Consider the following 15,427-nt stretch of genomic DNA (forward strand, 5'->3'; position numbering starts at 1 on the left):
AATTATTGTTGTCTATCAACAATGACAAGACCCCGGGGTCTGACAACTTGGATGGAAAAATAACTGAGGATAATAGTGCCACTCCTATCTGTCATCTTCAATTTCATCCTAGTAGAAAGTATGTGGCCTCAGGCCTGGAGGGAAGGTAAAGTCATTCCACTACCTAAGAATAGTAAAGCCCCCTTTACTGGCTCAAACAGCCAACCAACCAGCCTGTTACCAATGCTTAGTTTAAAAAAAAAAAAATTGTTTGACCTGATACAATGCTATTTTACAGTAAATAACTTACCAAACTTTCAGCATGCTTATAGTGGAGGGCATTCAACATGCATGGCACTTATCCAATCCATCACTTGTGTGAGAAATTGATAGGATTGTGGGAACTGTTTTGTTATACTTCAGTGTGGATAAAGAGTTAGATGTCAACAGAACAGAGGGTGTTCTTTAATGGAAGCCTATCCAACAAAACCCAGGTAGAATCAGGAATTCCCCAGGGAAGCTGTCTAGGCCCCCTTTTTTCAATCTTCATTAATTAAGGAGTGCATTTATGTATGCAGGTGCTTCAACACCACACGTCACCTTCTACAGCAACTGAAATTACAGCAACACTTAAAGACCTGCAGTTATTTCTTGCCACCCATTTAGAAACTAAGTTAGACCTAAATATTTCAAAACTAAAAGCATTATATTTGGGACAAGTCATTCACTTAAACCTCAACCCCAACTAAATCTCATAATGATTACAAAGAAATTGGAGGAGACTAAAGTGCTTGGAGTAACCCTGATTTGTAAACTGTCATGGTCAAAACATATTGATACTTCTCCCCATCTTAGCTACTGTTGTATGTCCATGATAAAGCGCTGCCCTACCTTCTTAACACCATCAACAAGGCAGGTCCTACAGGCCCTAGTTGTATCTCACCTGGACTACTGTTCAGTCGTGTGCCACAAAGAGGGACTTGGGAGAATTACAGTTGGTCCAGAACAGGGCAGAATGACTAAAATTATTAATATGAAGGTCAAACTCTCAAAGTAAAGGAGAGATGACATGTTTATTTAATTAAATATATTAACCTCATTTAAATTAACTTGTCAAGTAGTTCGTCATTGTAAGTCAATTTCTGCCTACCCGAGACCAAACCCGGACGACGCTGGGCCAATTGTGTGCCGCCCTATGGGACTCCCAATCACAGCCAGATGCGATACAGCCTGGATTCGAACCAATGACTGTAGTGAGAGACTGCTGCGCCACGACTTGTTTTTGTAAGTAGTGTTGACAAGCTGAAGATACTGAGCTGTCTGTTTAAACTACTAACACAGCTCAGACACCCATCCATACCCCACAAGACATGGCAACCAGAGGTCTGTTTAAACTACTAACACACAGCTCAGACACCCATCCATACCTCACAAGACATGGCAACCAGAGGTCTGTTTAAACTACTAACACACAGCTCAGACACCCAGTCCAAGACCAAGTCCAGAACAGATTAGTCCCCAAGTCCAGAACAGATTACGGGAGGCTCACAGTACCACAGAGCCTTGACTACATGGAACTATTCCACATCAGGTAACTGATGAAAGCAGTCAAATTAGATTAAAAACAGATTTAAAAAAAACACCTTATGGAACAGCGGGGATTGAAGAGACAGGGAAATACACATATAGATTGCGTTGCAGTAGTATAGTGGCCTGAGGACACAATGTATTGTGAAATCTGTTGTAAAATTCATTTTAATGTCTAGAAATGGTATTATAATGTATATAACTGCCTTCATTTTTGATGGTCCGCAGGAAGAGTAGCTTGCTGCCTTGGCAACAATGGGGATTCATAACATGAAACTACAAGGTAATTACAGTGAGTCATGACATTGTACATCAGTGTACGGCTGTACCTTGCTGGGGTCTGGAGGCAGTGTGGCCTCCACAGGGAAGGGGCTGCCTGGGATTGGGTGTCCATCGTAGTTCACCTCCACAGCATAGAGACCCTCCTCCTTGGGGATGTACTTCACCGTGCTGTTCTCGGGTTTCTTCCCAGGCTGAGCCTCCAACACACAGGGGACAAGCTTACCGCTAGGGCTGCTGATCTTCACCTCCAGTTTACCCTGGCCTCCCGCTCCCTTGGTGCCCACCACAAACTCCTGGTCCTGCCCCACCTCCACTCCTGAACAAACAAGGAGAGGGGATATAGTTTAACATTTCAGCACACAGCCTTTCTAAAGACCCGTCCTAAAGAAACAAAGCGCCAAGACAATCCTACGAAGGCACACAGGTAACAATTTCCCACCTCCACTAGTGGTAGGGAAGGGGGTTCATGAAAAGGGCTTTTCCTGAAATGGCAAACTGTCGTAGCACCATAGAGGCATGCTGCCAGCTAAACACCAGCTGGGAAGTTCTCAGCTGATCCAGTAGGAAGCTAGCGTCCGCTAGGTCAAAGGATAACACTACTTACTGCCATCCAGGTTGTTGACCTGGACCTTGGTGACATCCAGAGGGGCAGCCACTCCCACAGCAAAGGGACTCTTGGGGATGACATCTCCTCCAAACGTTATGATGATTACCATCTCTCCCTAGAGACAGCGCAACACAGAGAGAGAGAGAGACAGCGCAACACAGAGAGAGAGAGAGACAGCGCAACACAGAGAGAGAGAGAGAGACAGCGCAACACAGAGAGAGAGAGAGAGAGAGACAGCGCAACACAGAGAGAGAGAGAGAGAGAGAGACAGCGCAACACAGAGAGAGAGAGAGAGAGACAGCGCAACACAGAGAGAGAGAGAGAGAGACAGCGAGAGAGAGAGAGAGAGAGACAGCGCAACACAGAGAGAGAGAGAGAGACAGCGCAACACAGAGAGAGAGAGAGAGACAGCGCAACACAGAGAGAGAGAGAGAGACAGCGCAACACAGAGAGAGAGAGAGAGACAGCGCAACACAGAGAGAGAGAGAGAGAGAGACAGCGCAACACAGAGAGAGAGAGAGAGAGAGACAGCGCAACACAGAGAGAGAGAGAGAGAGAGACAGCGCAACACAGAGAGAGAGAGAGAGAGAGACAGCGCAACACAGAGAGAGAGAGAGAGAGACAGCGCAACACAGAGAGAGAGAGAGAGACAGCGCAACACAGAGAGAGAGAGAGAGAGACAGCGCAACACAGAGAGAGAGAGAGAGAGACAGCGCAACACAGAGAGAGAGAGAGCGCAACACAACAGAGAGAGAGAGAGACAGCGCAACACAGAGAGAGAGAGAGAGACAGCGCAACACAGAGAGAGAGAGAGAGACAGCGCAACACAGAGAGAGAGAGAGACAGCGCAACACAGAGAGAGAGAGAGACAGCGCAACACAGAGAGAGAGAGAGACAGCGCAACACAGAGAGAGAGAGAGACAGCGCAACACAGAGAGAGAGAGAGACAGCGCAACACAGAGAGAGAGAGAGACAGCGCAACACAGAGAGAGACAGCGCAACACAGAGAGAGACAGCGCAACACAGAGAGAGACAGCGCAACACAGAGAGAGACAGCGCAACACAGAGAGAGAGACAGCGCAACACAGAGAGAGACAGCGCAACACAGAGAGAGACAGCGCAACACAGAGAGAGAGAGAGACAGCGCAACACAGAGAGAGAGAGACAGCGCAACACAGAGAGAGAGAGACAGCGCAACACAGAGAGAGAGAGACAGCGCAACACAGAGAGAGAGAGACAGCGCAACACAGAGAGAGAGAGACAGCGCAACACAGAGAGAGAGAGACAGCGCAACACAGAGAGAGAGAGAGAGACAGAGACAGCGCAACACAGAGAGAGAGAGACAGAGACAGCGCAACACAGAGAGAGAGAGCGACAGAGCGAGAGCAAGACAGACAGAGGAGGCACACAGAGACAAAGTGACAGAGAGCGGCAAGACCGAGAGAGAGAGACAGAGAGGAGGCACACAGAGGGCGAGGAAGACAGAGCGAGAACAAGACATACAGAGAGAGAGACAGAGAGCGAGAGTGAGACAGAGACAAACACCACATTAATTGAGCCTTTACCTATACTAGTGATCACAGATGAAGAATGTGTGGTAAAAAGAGTACCTGTCCCTAGACAGGATGCTACACAGTACCACAGCAGAGCTCGGTCATTGCTCATCCATATACTCCTATGCCATTCCTTAATCCATTAGGTAGTAGTTGTGGAATTTGTTAAATTACTTGTTAGATATTACTGCACGGTCGGAACTAGAAGCACAAGCATTTCGCTACACTCACATTAACATCTGCTAACCATGTGTATGTGACCAATAAAATGTGAATTGATTGGAGCATGAGTCATAATACCCATAAAACCTAGCAGTCAAATAGGGAAATGGTTCCAAATAGTTTTCCCCATAGAGGATTTTTAGAAACACTTAAAATAAGGGCTGTTTGATGTCGACTTCCCCTGGTGTGACGTTTTGTAACCTTGTAAATCTCTGTAGGACAAGGTGACTCAAATATAATAGCCTGTATTTACACGCAAAAAAACAAAAACACAAAGTAGGTTATTATAAAGAACTATAAATACCTTGGTGATTTGGTTTTATCTATAAATGGACAATTAAGTGAATTGTCTTGCGCAACTTTAACATGGACACAATACTTGTTCAGCAAAGGTTTCAGCTAGAGATGACGTGCAGGAGCTTGCTGGGATTTGTAGTTTTGCGTGAGGTCTACTTTGACGCTCATTAGCATTTTAGAATCCGAGTAAATATGGACGAACATATTGATGAGGAGTCACATTGTCCTAGAGAGGTTTACATGGTTATCAAATCACAGCAGGGGAAACCTACACGAAACAGAGCCCTTATTTTAAGGGTTTCTAAAAATCCACTATGGGAAACATGAATGGTGGGAAAATTATTGGAACCATTTCCCTGTTTGACAGCTAGGTTTTATGGGTATTATGACAGGTCCAGTGTGGGGCTCTTATCTGGCTGGAAGAACCACTAAATAAGGGATAGCCATTTTAACATGCACAATAACGTTGACAGAGATGGCTCAAATACTATTTGAAATAGTTTAGACTTCAGCGGTGTTTGATTGAGCTTGCCTGGTTTAGCTGACCAACAGAACACTCAAAATGGCAATCCAGACAGGCTAGATCAAACTCAAAGTTAAAATTGAATTAATTAAAATAATAAATTAAATTAAAATGAAAGATGTTAAATACTATTGGAACCCATGTCTGGTGCTTTGACTCACCTGTTGTATTGGAGTATACGAGTAGTTACCTGTTGTATTGGAATATACTTGACAGTATGCGAGTAGTTACCTGTTGTATTGGAGTATACTTGACAGTATACGAGTAGTTACCTGTTGTATTGGAGTATACTTGACAGTATGCGAGTAGTTACCTGTTGTATTGGAGTATACTTGACGGTAGGAGAGTAGTTACCTGTCGTATTGGAGTATACTTGACGGTATGCGAGTAGTCGTAGTTACCTGTCGTATTGGAGTATACTTGACGGTATGCGAGTAGTTACCTGTTGTATTGGAGTATACTTGACGGTAGGAGAGTAGTCACCTCAAGTATTGGAGTATACGAGTAGTCGTAGTTACCTGTTGTATTGGAGTATACTTGACGGTATGCGAGTAGTCGTAGTTGTCGATGATGTCATAGTCTTGGACAGCGTCTCCCTTGCCGGTACCAGTGAACTGGACGTCCACGGGAGCCTTGCCTGCTCCTTTAGTGTGCACCGTAAAATGGGTCGGTTTGCCACACTCCACTCCTGAACGAGCCACTCCAGGACCCTCGACCTTGACCTTGGTGGCATCATGGGAAGGTTCCACTTTGACCCTGAACGGGCTGATGGGAATCTCCTACAAAACAGAAAACTTCAATAAAACCTATTTGCACAGGATGGAAACATTTACTTAGACATCTTACATACGTTAAAAAAAACTAGACATTAAAAACACAAAGACAAGTGAACGGGCTATTACGCTCCACATTAAGGGCCCGTTTCCTGAAAACAGATTAAGCCTCTAGTCCGGGACTAAGTTTAATCTGGGTCCTAAGAGTGCTGCCTTGCCCTAAAAAGCAAAACGGGAACTGAGCGTAATAAACTGCTGTGTGTTATCAGTCACCTACCTGGTCAGTGAAGAGGACCTTGATGGTGAGCCGTCCAGCTCCAGGAGGGATGTACTTCACAGTGATGGTGTCGTTGGCATTTGGGATGATATCGAAGTCCACGTCCTCCTCTTTATCACTGATTATATTGGCATCACACTTGATACCCACACTCACGTCCCCTGAAACACACATATACACACACTGAGTGTCCCCTGAAACACACACTGCGTGGACAAAACATTAAGAACACCTTCCTAATATTGAGTTGCAGCCACGTTTGCCTTCAGAAAAGCCTAAATTCGTCAGGGACATGGACTCTACAAAGTGTTTGAAAGGAGTTCCACAGTGAAGCTGGACCTTGTTGACACCAAATGCTTCCCACAGTTGTGTCAAGTCGGCACGTGTGTGTGTGTGTGTGTGTGTGTGTGTGTATGGGTTACCTTCCCCAGCCTCTGTGCAGTCCACAGTGAAGTGTGTGGGTTCATTGGCCTTCAGTCCAGTCCTCTCTATTCCTGGACCGAAAACCTTCACCTTGTGAGGATGGCTGCCCTTCCCAACAGTCACCTGCACAACAACGACAACAGTACCTTGTTGGTCCAATGGAAATTCCCCTTCTGCTTTACCCCTCTGGAAAGACACCCAGGTCGGAGCGCACAGAACCGTTTGAGTTTTCAGAGAATTGACAGTAACAACGTTTAGGACAATAACAGGAAACAGGAACAGGAAGCGTACAAACTGCAAACTACAACAAAACAATGGAAAGTCACACCGTCCAAAAATAGTTTATATATACACGATTGTATCATCTATCTGAAGTCAGTGTCCTGGTTCAGCTAGGCTACGTTTGTTGCGCAGGTTCAGCTAGGCTACGTTTGTTGCGCAGGTTCAGCTAGGCCACGTGCTTTGCGCAGGTTCAGCTAGGCCACGTTTGTTGCGCAGGTTCAGCTAGGCTACGTTTGTTGCGCAGGTTCAGCTAGGCTACGTTTGTTGCGCAGGTTCAGCTAGGCTACGTTTGTTGCGCAGGTTCAGCTAGGCCACGTGCTTTGCGCAGGTTCAGCTAGGCTACGTTTGTTGCGCAGGTTCAGCTAGGCTACGTTTGTTGCGCAGGTTCAGCTAGGCCACGTTTGTTGCGCAGGTTCAGCTAGGCTACGTTTGTTGCGCAGGTTCAGCTAGGCTACGTTTGTTGCGCAGGTTCAGCTAGGCTACGTTTGTTGCGCAGGTTCAGCTAGGCTACGTTTGTTGCGCAGGTTCAGCTAGGCCACGTGCTTTGCGCAGGGAGGGGTCAACTGCCAAGAAGCCAATACAAAAAAAAAAGGATGGTTTTGGGTTCTGCCAGAACTCTGATTTGATCATGTCATTTCTTTACTTCAAAAATTGTTACAAAAGCCAAACAAACTCATTAAAAAAATCACTGCTCAAAACAGTATTAGGCCTCGCTATTTGTATCTCGTCTTACCCTGCAGAATATTTTACATGTTGGTAGGCCTCTGATTGTTGTCCATAAAAACCGATGTATAACAGATATATTTTTAACAAGTAATATTATAGCCACATCAAGTGCATACTATTGTTATTTATAATAATTTGATCTTAACCGACTAGCCTAGTTAAATAAAATGTATATATTCAATCTGGATCTGGGTAAGCACATGTGCGATATTTCTTTCCTCCATTAGGCAACTTTGACAGTTACAGACTCTTAGTAACTACAGTATTGCCTTCCTTGGATAAATCGGATTAAACAACGGCTGACTTGGTGGGAAAGAAAGGCCCGTTTTTCGCCCGTTTGACAGTTCAGTTTCAGGGCGAATTATTTAAGGTGAACCCGGCAGAATATGAAGACGGATTATCAGAGGAAAAGGGGATGGACAGACTGTCGCCAACATTTACTAGCCTCCTGCGGAGTTCACTACTCTGGGCAGAAAATGTGAACAAGGAAGCTCATTGATCTGGTAAAAAAATGTAGCCTAAATTAAATCTCAGATGAATCTTATTTGAAAAGAGGGCCTAAAGATTGACCTCAAATTCTGCTAAACCTTGAGATTGATTTCCAAAAATGTACCAACCCCCTTGGCCAACTTCACAGGACTATAATACCCTGGTAGGTTGTGATGGGATCATATGAAAATATCTTCAACCTAATAAAACACCAACAAGTTAAACGATCAGTTGGAGATCATTTGGTATGAATGGTTGAAGTGGAATGAAACGCTAACATGTTTTTAAATAGTGTACTGATCAGTAACGTGTGACAGTAGTTGTAATAGATACTGTGGTCCTTTTCCTAACTGTGTCTTCTAGAAATGTAGTTGATCCGGTTTAGGTGGGCAGCGGCCCGAGTCAAACAGACCGGCAGCATAGTGTCATGCTGAGACTACTAGATACATCGAATTAAAGATTTGCAACTTCCTTACAGATGGGTTTCTTAAACGAGTAAATCAACATTGGTTTTTTTTTTGTCAAACGTCTCAGTGGATAGAAAGACTACGGATATTAAACTCTTTAGGCAACAGACACGAATCTTGACGTGACAGACACGAATGAAGTTTAAAAAGAGAGACTAAAATAACATAATGTCTTACGCTCTCACCAATGTATGTGCTTATATCGATTGGATTAAATCGTTACAGAAATAGAAAGTGTTTATTAACAAATAAACCACATATATTGTAGTGTGAAAGTATAGAAATATAGACAATCAAGTAACCACATGGCGTTTTGATCATTGTAAGAAAATATTCCTGAAATTATAAATATATGTTCGTCAACTATATTACGCATCAGCTATACATCTGTGGTGTTACTGACCACAAAATGTACAGTATTCCTCAGTGTATGTGGTTATCAGAATGAGAGGCTTCTTAGGTTCATATTTTGTATTCTCCTGAGTGACATCGGTTAGATATGCTTCAGGACTCTCCAAGGCGGTCATGATTAGATTACAGTCTAGTGGTTAGGATACCGTAAGTAGTATTCTCCTGAGTGGTTGTTGTTATGTAACGATCGTCCCTCCCCCTTGGGACACCAGACAGCGGTTGTTTTAGTCTTATTACCCTGCAGAGCGGTTATGTTTTGTTCAGGGACCTTTGTCCTGCGGTGGTCTTACCCTGAAGGGACTGTTGGGTACACTGACTCCTGCCCAGGTGATGGCGACTGTGTGTTTGACCGCGGCAACGGGCGTGTAGGAACAGGCGTAGACACCGTCTCCAGTCTTCTTCACCTTAACGTCGAGGGGACCGCCCTCGGCACTCTGTGGGTTAGAGACAACATAGTTACCACTAGTGTCTGTGTGTGTGTGTGTGTGTGTGTGTGTACGAGTGTAGGGTTTTCTTACCTGGGCAGAGATCTTCAGGGGGCCTGTCCCAGCATCCTTAGTGTTGACAGTGAATTCTGCCGGTTTGTTGATGACACAGCCACTCTTCTCCAGGCCTGGACCGTAGGCCTTCACCTGAAACAATATCACAGTTACAGATATGCTACTGGAGCAGCAGATACTAACAGTAACACTACTGGTGTCCCCCAGGGCTCTGTACTAGGTCCTCTATAATGTCTTACTACTGGTGTCCCCCAGGGCTCTGTACTAGGTCCTCCATGTCTCACTACTGGTGTCCCCCAGGAGACAGGAAGAGTGACATCACTCACCAAGCTGGGGTTGATGTCCTGGTTGTCAGGAACGATGTAAGCCATGAAGGGACTATCCTCTATATCGTCGTCGTCACACATCACGTGGACAGCGTACTCCCCTGCCTCCGATGGCCAGTACTTCACATCACATGAACCATCGTTCTGGTCCTCACACTCTATTTTAGCCTGGGACGGGCCCTCGATGGCAAAGCCTGTTAGAGGGAGGGTAGAATGGCTCATCTCTAACAAAGACCAAATCAAATCTTATTGGTCACATACACATGGTTAGCAGATGTTAATGTGAGTGTAGCTAAATGATTCTGCTTCTAGTTCCGAACATGCAGTAATATCCAAGTAATCTAACAATTTCACAACTACCTTATACACACATACAAAAATAAAGGAATATGTACATATAAATATATGGATGAGCGATGGCCGTGCGGCATAGGCAAGATGCAGTACATGGTACAGAGTACATACATTTGAGATGAGTAATGTAGGGAATGTCAACACTGGATGTGCATCACTGAAAGCTTTAATGATATTTGTTTGGGGGGGAGCTACAGCAAGCAGATATACAACATCTGGTTGATTAAAAACTGTTGAAGAACAAAGTCAACGCATTAGCGGTAGGACCTACAGACCAAAAACACAGACCGCCTTGATTCAAAAACCGTGTCTTCAACTTACCCAGAACTCCCACATCAGTGCCGATGGATTCCGCCACAAAGTCAGCCGATTTACCCACCATGCCTCCCTCCAGACCTGGCCCCCAGGCCCTGATCTTCTGAGGGCCCGCCTCCGGACCAACACCCACCTCAAACGGACTGGGACAGAGACAATAGTTAGACATATGTTCCAAAGAGTTGGGGGGGGAATAAAATACAACCCTACAGAGGGATTGGTGAAACCCATAATCTTGCCTGTAGTATCTCATTTCTATGTGCTTCATGTCCCCTTTGCCTTGCCATCGCTACCGAGTACAGTGGTGTCTTTCTGCACAGGAACAAGTAGGGATTGTTTTCAGAACATGGCCTTTAAAAAGGTCTGTAAGTTAGTGGGAGGGGCAGACAGCCATTAAGGTGAGTAACGCTGGGAGCCGAGAGCCTGTTCAATGCAGAGACAGACCGTGGTAACAGGCAGACTACCCAGTCTGTCTGGGAGGTAATACCAGCTAATCCGTCTCTCAGGCATGGTGGTACCGTAGCCAAGCAGACCTCTCCATAAAATGGCTTTAAAAGGGCCTGTGGTTAGGAACATTACCCTCAAACTCTTTGCATTTGTTTCATTAGTGTTGATTTAGTCCCAAAATGTTTTGTAAGGCAGCAATCAAGTCAAAGATAAATTATATAAAATGACAGAAAACAGTTTTGCTCCATTTATTCCGAGTGTCTGATCAAGAGCTCGTATACACATGAAAACATTAAATTACCCCGGGAAATCGACAGAACATTACTCAGACGCCCAAAAACGATATCACGTTCAAAAAAAATGGGTGAACCGTCCCATAGAGAGCCATTTCAACCTGGTACGGAGAGCACTGGCTCTGACACAGGGTCAGCTGGGAGCCTGTTCAATGCTTAGTAACACCATGGTAACAGCATGGGGGTAATTCCAGGAGACCATGCCGAGCACGAACAGACCAGAGCCCTTTCCTAAACAGTCTCCCAAGCTTTGTATTAGCATTGCCAGAGCCCTCTAAGACTGCGTTACGACCTGTAATCCAATCCCCATTGTAGTAAACCCCGATGAAGATATGGAAATAAAATGTTAGACTAAATCCACTCACAGCGAACTGTGACAGAGTAAATTATTTTCAGTTACATAATTTCACAGGTTTCCATCGTCAGTGTGGCATAAAAATGAATCAATTTCCTCATGCTGAAACCAGGTCTTACACACTAAAAGCATCATTTCCAGGGTTGCTTGTTAAGTTAATCTGTCTGTGACCAACAGTCTCTTTCTCAGGGTACAGAGCCTAGCCCTGGTGACGGGAAATGTGAGACAATGTGACACACAGCTCCCTAGCTCCCACGTTCTACCTAAGTCCCTAGATCCCAAGTCCCTAGATCCCACGGTCTACCTCGCCCAAGTCCCTAGATCCCAAGTCCCTAGATCCCAAGTCCCTAGATCCCAAGTCCCTAGATCCCAAGTCCCTAGATCCCAAGTCCCTAGATCCCAAGTCCCTAGATCCCAAGTCCCTAGATCCCAAGTCCCTAGATCCCAAGTCCCTAGATCCCAAGTCCCTAGATCCCAAGTCCCTAGATCCCAAGTCCCTAGATCCCAAGTCCCTAGATCCCAAGTCCCTAGATCCCAAGTCCCTAGATCCCACGGTCTACCTCGCCCAAGTCCCTAGATCCCCAAGTCCCTAGATCCCCAAGTCCCTAGATCCCCAAGTCCCTAGATCCCCAAGTCCCTAGATCCCCAAGTCCCTAGATCCCCAAGTCCCTAGATCCCCAAGTCCCTAGATCCCCAAGTCCCTAGATCCCTAGATCCCTAGATCCCCAAGTCCCTAGATCCCTAGATCCCAAGGTCTACCTCGCCCAAGTCCCTAGATCCCACGGTCTACCTCGCCCAAGTCCCTAGATCCCTAAGTCCCTAGATCCCTAAGTCCCTAGATCCCTAAGTCCCTAGATCCCTAAGTCCCTAGATCCCTAAGTCCCTAGATCCCTAAGTCCCTAGATCCCTAAGTCCCTAGATCCCTAAGTCCCTAGATCCCTAGATCCCTAAGTCCCTAGATCCCCAAGTCCCTAGATCCCCAAGTCCCTAGATCCCCAAGTCCCTAGATCCCCGCCCAAGTCCCTAGATCCCCAAGTCCCTAGATCCCTAAGTCCCTAGATCCCTAAGTCCCTAGATCCCTAAGTCCCTAGATCCCTAAGTCCCTAGATCCCTAAGTCCCTAGATCCCTAAGTCCCTAGATCCCTAAGTCCCTAGATCCCTAAGTCCCTAGATCCCTAAGTCCCTAGATCCCTAAGTCCCTAGATCCCTAAGTCCCTAGATCCCTAAGTCCCTAAGTCCCCAAGTCCCTAGATCCCCAAGTCCCTAGATCCCCAAGTCCCTAGATCCCCAAGTCCCTAGATCCCCAAGTCCCTAGATCCCCAAGTCCCTAGATCCCCAAGTCCCTAGATCCCTAAGTCCCACGTTCTACCTCACCTCAGTCCCTAGATCCCAATGAGTTCTCACCAACATGTAGAGACCGAACAATCAGCCACGGACAAGCCAAGCCCCTCCCACCACATACATGCACGGCTCTAGTCGTCATACGTGACCCAAAAGAAACCAACTCAACCCCAACATGTCAGGTGACAGTCTAATATATGGAGCTTTTGTTTTTCCATGAACAATCCAAAAGCATAGAGAACGGGAAAGTGAAACCTTTGACGCTCCTGGTCCAATCATCTCACCTCTTAGGGATGTGCTGTCCTCCCCAGGTGATGGTGACAGTGTACTTCCCAGGGGCGTGAGGGTAATAGTCATAGTTAAACACCCCATCACCAGACTCCTTCTGTTTCACTGGCTCCTCCATACCTTCTACATGGAGGAGGGAGGAGAGAGGATGGAGAAGAGAGGATAGGAAAGAGGAGAGAAGGAGGAGAGGATACAAGAGGAAAGCATAATTAACATGACTTCCCTGGTGACAAAGGTTTTAACACTAAGGTCTTTTACAAATGAACCTTGCACAAAAAACACAATAAAATAACAAAAAATACTTTTTTTTGTTAGAAATTTACATTTCTAAGTCTGAATTAGGCCTAAGGACATCACAGCATCCAATCAAAACATATGTTTGAGATTGTGAATATTACAAGGCTGATGTACCACCGAAAGGAGTCTGAACGAGTTTGGTCATTTGTAAATTAGCATTTTATCAGCGACATTAGTTAAGTGGGAAGCTTATGAAGTAGGGCTTTGAAAACAAAGAGCCTAATGATGTGATCTACATGACAAAAGGAGATCCAGACAACCTCCTGGTATAAACACTGTGATGAGTAGTAAAACTGTCTGTGACAAAACATAAAGGTCGTTATGATAAACAGCCTCCAGGGGCTAAAAGTATCACCACAACAGGTAGATACGCTTATTTAACCCGTACTTTCACCAGTTAAAGTTGACTGAGAACACTCATTTACATCAACGACCTGGGGAATAGTTACAAGGGAGAGGGATGAGTGATACAAATTGGTAGTAGCATGGTATGTGTGTCAGTGATTAATGAGCAGACCCAGGTCTTGTAACACAGTGCTACTAGTATGTCTCGACTGACCCGGGTCCAGCTTCTCTAGCACCGGCCGGGCTCATTAGTGTACTGGCTCTACCACAGACAGATCTGGGACCAGGTTTAGCAGGGCAACGAGGCCGACGGTCGAGGATTTCTGGTCAGACTTCCAGGTGGACTGGCTCTACCAACCATGGTGGTCAAACCATTCTCTAGACCAGTGCCAGCACCAGCCTACTGTATCCAGGCCATCAGTCCGTATGTAGCCAGCCAGCCAGCGCCGGCCATCAGTCCGTATGTAGCCAGCCAGCCAGCGCCGGCCATCAGTCCGTATGTAGCCAGCCAGCCAGCGCCGGCCATCAGTCCGTATGTAGCCAGCCAGCCAGCGCCGGCCATCAGTCCGTATGTAGCCAGCCAGCCAGCGCCGGCCATCAGTCCGTATGTAGCCAGCCAGCCAGCGCCGGCCATCAGTCCGTATGTAGCCAGCCAGCCAGCGCCGGCCATCAGTCCGTATGTAGCCAGCCAGCCAGCGCCGGCCATCAGTCCGTATGTAGCCAGCCAGCCAGCGCCGGCCATCAGTCCGTATGTAGCCAGCCAGCCAGCGCCGGCCATCAGTCCGTATGTAGCCAGCCAGCGCCAGCCATCAGTCCGTATGTAGCGTTAAAGTGGAATTGTGTTTAGGATTGTTGACAAATTCATTTAAAAAATGTAATCTGAAATGTCTCGAGTTAGTAAGTCTTCAACCCCTTTGTTACGGAAACACTCAAATTCAAGAGGAGAACATTTGCGTAACGAATCACATAAGTTGAATGGACTCACTGTGTGCACAATAGTGTTTAACACCATGACTACAACATCTCTGTACCCCACACAGGTAATTGTAAAGGTCCCTTAGTAGAGCAGTGAATTTCAGACAGATTCAACCACCAAGACCAAGGGCTCGTAAAGGGTACCTATTGGAAGTTACTTGATGGTGTATCAATACACCCAGTCACGACAAAATATATGCTAGGAAAGGATGGAGACCCCTGCTATAGAGACACCAGCAGGAGGTGGCTTTTACTACAGAGTGGAGTAGGATGGAAAGAGAGCGGAGAGGGAGAAGGGTATGGAAAGAGAGGGAGAAGGGTAGGATGAAGAGGGGTCAGTGGAGGAGGGAGATTTAGAGAACCAAGTGGGGTGGAGTTGGTCTTCTGACCTCAATGGAACTTCTAGGTTAAAAGGGGTCAGAAACCATCTAATGAAAAAAATTACAAAAATAAGAGCGTTGTATTAACTATTAACTCACTGGGGCCTTTGACTGAGACCTTGAGATCCCCACTCCCTGCGTTCCTGGTGTCCACTCTGAAGTCAGCCACCTGTTTCACTCTGACACCTCTGGGCTGGAGGCCACGCCCTGTGGCACGACACGACCCTGGCATTGACGCTGAAACACAGAAGACAAAAGGAGACTTAATACATGAATCACTTAAGCCCTGAAACTAATATCTTTATTCATTCAT

General features: G+C 46.1%; 1 protein-coding gene across 1 annotated transcript in view; it reads right to left on the bottom strand.

Moving 5' to 3' along the window:
* flnbl (filamin B, like) overlaps positions 1-15,427 on the bottom strand; it is a 106,132-nt gene that overhangs the window by 41,508 nt on the left and 49,197 nt on the right. Inside the window, exons 8-18 of the mRNA XM_029646657.2 lie at positions 15,214-15,351; positions 13,114-13,240; positions 10,400-10,536; positions 9,725-9,918; positions 9,417-9,530; positions 9,189-9,332; positions 6,523-6,646; positions 6,101-6,261; positions 5,569-5,829; positions 2,453-2,570; positions 1,896-2,164 (exon numbers count right to left, since the gene is read on the bottom strand). Coding sequence (XP_029502517.2) covers positions 1,896-2,164; positions 2,453-2,570; positions 5,569-5,829; positions 6,101-6,261; positions 6,523-6,646; positions 9,189-9,332; positions 9,417-9,530; positions 9,725-9,918; positions 10,400-10,536; positions 13,114-13,240; positions 15,214-15,351 — 1,787 coding nt within the window. The remainder of the gene's footprint in view (positions 1-1,895; positions 2,165-2,452; positions 2,571-5,568; positions 5,830-6,100; positions 6,262-6,522; positions 6,647-9,188; positions 9,333-9,416; positions 9,531-9,724; positions 9,919-10,399; positions 10,537-13,113; positions 13,241-15,213; positions 15,352-15,427) is intronic.

This window comes from Oncorhynchus nerka, linkage group LG2 (genome assembly GCF_034236695.1).
Source record: "Oncorhynchus nerka isolate Pitt River linkage group LG2, Oner_Uvic_2.0, whole genome shotgun sequence".
Lineage (NCBI taxonomy): Eukaryota > Metazoa > Chordata > Actinopteri > Salmoniformes > Salmonidae > Oncorhynchus > Oncorhynchus nerka.